This window comes from Montipora foliosa, chromosome 1 (genome assembly GCF_036669935.1).
Source record: "Montipora foliosa isolate CH-2021 chromosome 1, ASM3666993v2, whole genome shotgun sequence".
Lineage (NCBI taxonomy): Eukaryota > Metazoa > Cnidaria > Anthozoa > Scleractinia > Acroporidae > Montipora > Montipora foliosa.
Window position 1 is genome coordinate 26,137,176 of NC_090869.1, and position 7,500 is coordinate 26,144,675.

At 36.8% G+C, this 7,500-nt stretch overlaps 1 protein-coding gene across 1 annotated transcript in view; it reads right to left on the reverse strand.

The window, feature by feature from the left end:
* LOC137995124 (F-box only protein 31-like) overlaps window positions 1-7,500 on the reverse strand; it is a 27,554-nt gene that overhangs the window by 18,993 nt on the left and 1,061 nt on the right. The window contains exons 2-4 of the mRNA XM_068840704.1: window positions 1,847-1,912; window positions 1,080-1,156; window positions 292-459 (exon numbers count right to left, since the gene is read on the reverse strand). Of these exons, the coding sequence (XP_068696805.1) occupies window positions 292-459; window positions 1,080-1,156; window positions 1,847-1,912 (311 nt within the window). The remainder of the gene's footprint in view (window positions 1-291; window positions 460-1,079; window positions 1,157-1,846; window positions 1,913-7,500) is intronic.

Below are 7,500 nucleotides of genomic sequence, written 5' to 3' on the forward strand. Positions count from 1 at the left end.
TCCAGAGCAACTCCATTTGGGCCAAACTCTTTGTTTAACTTTTAATGCCCTTTAATTTATTCATATCTTCACTATATATATATACTCTATTTCATTACTTCTTTTTTACTTCATAATGACGTTCTGGAAACATCGTGCCATGTTGCTTTCTAATATTTTATTGCAGATTTTTATTGTCAAACATAATAATATTATACTCTAAATTCAACTGACTGGCTGTTAAAATGAAAATGATATGTGGTTATGTAACGCGCACCACCCGTTGTCTCCAAGGATGAAACTGAAACCTACATGAAGAGTTGCATAGTGAGGTGTGTCATCCCAACTGGAGTAGCACAGCACCACTGATTTTCCTTCTTCTATTCTTATAGAAAATATACGCCTGCGTCTTAACACACTCGTGATGTCAGGATCCAACGGCGCGCGACAGTCAAAAGCATCAATACCACCTTGCACAATCTGCAGAAAGTTTAATTAAAATTGGTGACACATGATAAGATAGCAAGGAATCCCAAACTTTGTCAATAATAATCCCTATGATGAGGTCTTAAGCTAACACAGAGACATAGTTACGTAGTCAAATAAAACCTTAGTTTTTGAGGAGAGGGAAAGAGGACAAAAAGCTCAGTAAACAGAAAGGACAATCAAACAATTATTACAACTTGTACCATCAAATGACATTGAATCTGGGACACATGGGTGGAAGGAACTGGCTCTCACAATTACGTCAACCCCACAATCAATGCAAATCTCAAAGGTCTTTTTCTTGTAAAAATTAAGTTTGTTCAGAAGCAAACAACCATTTCATCTGCATACACTGAAAATAATACACACTTCTCAAAATCGATTTATTCAAATTCTCAAATTCGATTTTTTTATTTTCCAATAATTATTTAACACCAAGGAAATACCAAACAAAGGATACAGATATATATACTTTGCTGTAATACTGGTCACATGTGACATACAGTGTCACTTGATTGTAACATGTAAGTAAGACGACCCTTTCACACTTTACCTTTTGCCCTGACAAAAGAAAACAGTACCACCATCCTGTAAATTATCAAGGTTGATCTTACCTCAATATAAACTAACCCACCATAAGGATTAACATCACACTTCCAAAGACCAAGAAGATAACCATATTTATGCAGCACTGAAATAGTAAACAAAAACATCAAAGCGAAAGCTATCTTCACCAGGCAAGATTTCTTAATTATTATTTCCACTTTTCAGGAAACAGGAAATTAATTTTGTCTAGTATTTATTTGGGACAACCGCCGACCGGTTGACTCAAATAAAAACATCAAGAGCCATCAACAGGTGTTGAAATTACATCCTTTTAATTTTTTATCTCCTGCTCCAAGCTGATAGGTCATTTCACAGCTTCACAGTGGCCTTGAAACAAGAATTTGCAGCAATGCATTCTATTTTATCCAAGCCATACTGATATCATAGGTCAGCAAACGAAGGCAAACAGGAGGCAGTGTGGCCCAGTGGTTAGGGGGCTTGGCTTGAGATCCGGAGATCCCGGGTTCAAGACCCGCTCTGACCACTCATTGAATTTCATCCTGGTAGTCCCTGGTTCAACTTCTTAGCTGCACTTTGTCTTGTAAATACCCAAGTGGTTTGCCTCCAGCCAGTTGGGATTCTTAACAGTTGTTGTTATTGTTCTGTTCTGTTGTTTCGTTGTGTTTCATTGGCCCTGAAATGCCCCATTGGGGAGTGGCCAATTATGTATGTATGTATGTATGTATGTATGTATGTATGTATGTATGTATGTAAAAGTAAAAAATTAATAACAGTAGAATTTAGGCTATAGATTGCCTGACCCCTGTGGACTTACCATTAATGTACAGGTCACGGTAAGTAGTACCCTCAGGCCACTGTCTCAATGAGGAAGCACCGTAATCTACAGGAGTAAGGAAAAATCATAGAGATCTCCCCAAAACATTTTGCATTAGTGATTTTAATTATTGTATATTTGAGTGACAAAAAGAAATATACAAGAGGCACATTCGATATTTCTCGATATATTTCAGTGGCAGAGCAGTTGGGTGCTTAAAGGGGCTATGTCAAGTTATTTAAGGGTGTTTCAATTGGAAATCCTTTGAGTTATTCATGAGTTTAAAACTCGAAAATGAATGTGAAATGATTCTGAGCATAGCGAAAGCTCTCCAAAAACACCCTACCGGTATATTTCATCTTTACTTGCTTATATCTCAAAACTGAATCCCCTATAGGCACCTGTCGACCAAGTATTGACCCATAGTATCGGCCAAGTCTCGGTTGACACATCGGCCGACGTGACGACTGAATATCAGTCAACACAAGATGGACTGTAGCTCACTATGTCGGCCACCTAACGGTCAATACATCGCCGGTGTCTCAGGCAATGTGTCAGTAGCTGTATCGATCGATATATTGATGGATATATAGACCAATGCTCGACCGTATTTAAATTTTTTTGGGGGTTCAATTTTCTTTTGTTATTCTCCAGTCCTGTTATTTCAAATGAAGGGGATTTGTCCTTCATTTATCATGAAAATCAGCAAAAAAATTATTAAAAGAAACAGGAGCTCTCAAGGGACATCTTTTTTTTTCTAATCGGACTTTGTTTTTGCGTTCTTAAAATTGAAACATGCGAGTTTGTCTTTGTGAAAAATTATCAAAGTTTGTTTTAAAAATCAGACTTTGCCTTTGCAAAATTTGTTTGAAATTTAGAAAATTTCCTGAAAAATCTGTATTCCAAGTTCGTGTTGTTGTCAATGTTGTTGTGCTTTTTACCATAAAATTGGATTTATATCAAAGGAACCCGGACCCTCGATATGACTGTCAATTTGTGTTCGTCGACTATATTAGGAGCCCATGAGTAGGAGGTTGCCTCTCCCTTTATACAAGCCCTATGAGTCAAACTTTGTGTGTATCTTTCTATTTTTAGAACTCTACAAGTTCTTTGGCTCTGCATGCCAATGGCCAAACAATAAAGTTACTGTCAAACGTATAGCACAAACAATGTATGCAAATTGATGTAAATGTCAGTATCCTGCTCAAGGGTTAGTTCTAAAAATGGAAAGATGAGCACAAAGGTCGACTGAAGGATATAGTGCATAGGAAGGCTCCTCCTCATGGACTCCTGACTTATATTCATGGTCATTTATGGTGTATGTCGTACTCGGTACCTTGTGATTTATTGCTGGGGAACTTGGCGATACCGTCTAAGAGTGTACAAACAAAGAAAAGTAAAAAAGAAAAAAATACACCCTGACCCCAACCCCACATTTTGGCTACTTGGCATTTTGAGGGAGCAGGAGTGGCACAGTGGTAAGAGAACTCACCTACCAACAATGTGGCTCGGGTTCGAATCCCGCTCCTGGCCTCATATGTGGGTTGAGTTTGTTGTTGGTTCTCTCCCTGCTCCAAGAGGTTTTTATCCAGGCACTCTGGTTTTCCACTGTCCAGAAAAACCAACACTGCCAAATTCCAATTCAATCTGGAATGCATGGACACATGTTGAACGAGCTCCTCAGCGCTCTGTATAGGGTGTTCCGAGGTTAAACAAATTACAGTTACATAAATACTTCCATAAATGGTTTGTATACAACGAAACAAGATGCTCCATGAAGCGTACACTGGGTTGCCTGTGGTACACAAAAGCAGAAGGCAATGAATAGGCCACTTCCAAGAATACCATAATACTCTTTGTTTGTCCCCACAAATTGTTTCCAGTTTCTCTTGGGACTTACAATGGTCCCAAGAGAAAACAAAGACAATGCTTATGCAAAATTTGAGGGGATAAACAAAGAGCATTATAATAGTATTTCCTGAAGTGGCCTATTGGGTGGTATTGACCTGCAGCCTTCCAGTTAATTTTTTAAAGTGGGGGGGTCATTAAGACCATTTGAGGGGTCACCCAGACATTACACAAGCAGAGGCCCTTTGGCTCACCTGTTTAATGGGGAAGTTTTTCACTGAGTGATTAATTAATGATAATTATTATTACCTTGTAATGTCCTGTCCCATTTTGAGGTTTTTTAGTTTTCTAAGCTTTGGTAATAAATTCAGTTTAAACATAACAAAACGTGCTCTTGAGTAGAATTCACTCATTTCTTCTTTAAATAGTCTGCAAAAAAACCAACTGCAAATGTTCTGACGCCATTTTCCTGCATGCCATGCACGTCTTGCAGTTGCACTAGGCAAACGTTTATTGCACACACTATTAAAGGAAGGACTGAAGATGTTGTCCGTCTTCTTTTCAGTCTAATCTGATGCTAGGTCAAAACATTTTTTGGCCTTACATTTGCACCAAAAAGTACTGTAAAAGCCAGCAGTTAACAGTAAAAGACAAGCCAAAAGACAGGTGAAGAAAAATATAACACAGTTTTTATATATACCTCTGAATCGAATAACTCATCAAAAGATTAATGACAATCGATTATAAAAGCAAGAAAATTTCTGCAGTCTCTAACTTTTATGAATCAAGGGAAAGGTCATGATGTTCTGTCAAAAGGAAGAAATTGTTGATCACGTGCTAGGCAACCATAAAGGTGAACAGGATCACCTTGTGTCAACTATATGAACTACAGGAAAGAATGTTAAGTGTTCGTTGTTTTCAGAGTAAAACAACATACTTTTTAGCCAAGAAACTTCCATCTTTGGTTTTTTAACTTTGTTGCAATATTTAACTGAATATTTACATTGAAATCAACCTTTTTACAGTTATTTTTCAACTTTACAACCGCAATTAATTGCAACTGAACAAAACCGAGTACATGTTAGATGAAAAAGCAGTGACTTCTTTCAGTTCCTAAACAGATCTCAGCAGGATGTGGCCTCTTGTGAAATGTCCCCAAGAACCGTTCATTAAATTGTGCCTTACAGCATGTTACACATTAGCAAGTTAAACGGTTTTAACAAAACCTTTTTTGCTTAAGCCAATCACTTTGTACACAATCAATTATAACTTTTGTGAGGTGTTCGCAGTTTTCATATTGCCCCCCGCCTCTCGAAAATTCAAAACATCTGGCAAGCTAGACATCACTTCCGTATATGCACTCGCCCGTCTTTGACCAGCATCATTTGTATCTCTCCTCGTTCATGCAATACTTCTCAAAAGAACGTATCCTCCCAGTAGTCTATGAGTTCAAGGAAAGCTGGTGGATCAAAATTGCCATCAAAAGTTTTTTTCATTGAGACTGCAGGCGTTTAACCAGTCAACTTACTGGTCACTTTAACCGGTCGTATTAACGGCATAATTTTATAAAGAAAATAATGACTGAGGACTCCAAAAGGTGGTCGTTGGTCGTAGCAACGAGGTGGTCAGATTAACAAGATTTTCAGATAAGAGAATGCGTGGGCTTTTGTTTGGGCCATAAAAAAGTGGTTGTATTAATGGGGTGGTCGTAAGGCAGGGTTCCACTGTAAGTTGTAGCAATAAACTGGATTAACCAGGAAGTTAAAGAAATATTGTTGGCTACCCAATTAAACTTCATTTTACACTATGATGACAAAACAGATATTTTTCTGAGCTTAAAAACTTGGCTACCTATTACTCATGTCAGAAAGAAAAAATTCCTGTCTCCTCGCATATCACATTTCAAAGCACATATGCAAATTTGTAAAGCTCGAATATTACACAACATGATGAATTCATAAAGGCCACCTTTTCCAGTGAAACATTGTTTTATTGAAACAAACAACATATTTGCTATTAAAGGCAAAAGACCCTTCCTATTTTATTGCGTGCATGAAGACAAGAAACCCAACCCTGTCAAATTACTATATGCAACAAAATAAATTTCAAGATCACACCCTTTCCTGAAGAACTTTTTCCTTGAATAATGAAGCACAAAATAGACGACAAGCTTTCTTTCAAATAATTCTTCGTTGTTACGTTTCCAATTATTTTTTTACCTGAAGATTGTGCAGAGTTGAGTACAAATAAATAAAAATAGCCAGACAACAGAGATCACAGATCCAGTAAAGGTCTTCGAATCCTTCTCCGTCCTTGTTGAACCCTTCTTTGTTGAAGTTACCAGAGAATTTTCCATTTGGTTTCAGTGTTGTACATAACACCACATTTGGTGAAATATTAGAAATACAGCTCACTTTGATTACAGCTGGACGAGCGAAAGATTGTTGTCGAAGTCCATTACTTGTCCCTTTTAAGACTCCAGATATTTATTTTCCACCACCTACCTTGTTTATCCAATTGACGTTCCATTCTTGAGCTCCATAACGATATATTTTGTTAAAGATCCACCAAAACACCATTTGTGTTTCAATGACTTCAATTTAACTAATCGTTAAGCGGATTCTTTGATTTTGGTCTAATACAGTACGCATTTAACATGTGCATTGTAAGTAATTTAATTATACGGAAATTTTAGGTATACACGTTTAAGTTACATGTAGCTTGCGTGAGTATTGAAAGTAAACGTATATTAGTAGCGTAAGTATCACCTGTGATTTGTATTGTGAATCGTGTTTCTTTTGTGTTGCGTTTGGGGTCTGTCGGCAAAATTTTTTTTGCATGGGAGCCAATTCAGAACTACCTTAAATTTTTTGAAAAAGAAAAAAGGCCAAAGTTCAAAAACAGAGTCAAAAGCTACACTTTGTTCTTCGAACAAAATAATAAAACATTTTGTTCCAGGTATTTCCATATGATTTAAATGCAAATACAATACACAAACCAAATTGGGTACTAGCGGATTTGGTCAATTACTATAATTCTACAACAAAGAATTAACAAAGAGTTCATTTTTGAGATATTATTAAGTAAACTCGGAATATAGGGTGTTTTTGGAGAGCTTCTATGTTGCCATGTTAACCTATTATGTCATAATAGTGGGCAGATTTTGTTACAGTGCTCAAAGACCAAAAAAATCAATATTATTGTTCTTTTTCTTTTGATTTCAAAACTATGTTAACTAAACACTAAGTGACCCAAGTTTTAAGCTTTGATTTAAAAAAGACACCTGTTTATCTTAGCTGGAATTTTCCTATTTCATGGTCCACAATTACTAACTTTAAAATCTTGAGAGAGCTACATCGAGGTCAGAAAATGACATCAAAGACTCACTAGTTTAAGAATGCAGTGTGTGTAAACGCAGCTGAATTAATGTGCAGCATGGGAGTTTCGGGCTTTCAGACTTAAAACGCACATTTTGCATATATAACAAGCTGTATTTACACTTGAGATTTTAAGCTGGCAAGCAAATGACGTCACTTTTCCCTAAATCAAACCCTCTGCGGTCGTATCGGTCAGTTTTGAACGTGAGTAAAGGCGGACCATGAAATCCAAACTATTAGCCTTCGAGTAAAAATCAAAGCACAAAAATTTGCCAGTTTGGTGTGAAGCAAAAACGTGATTTTTTTTTAAACATATAGTAACTGGGATGGTATTTCATAATGGTACCATAGCATTGCTGTTACAGACTTGCCAACCTGTCTCATGCAAAAATTTTGAGATTATCAAAAATTATTCCCAATATAATGAGA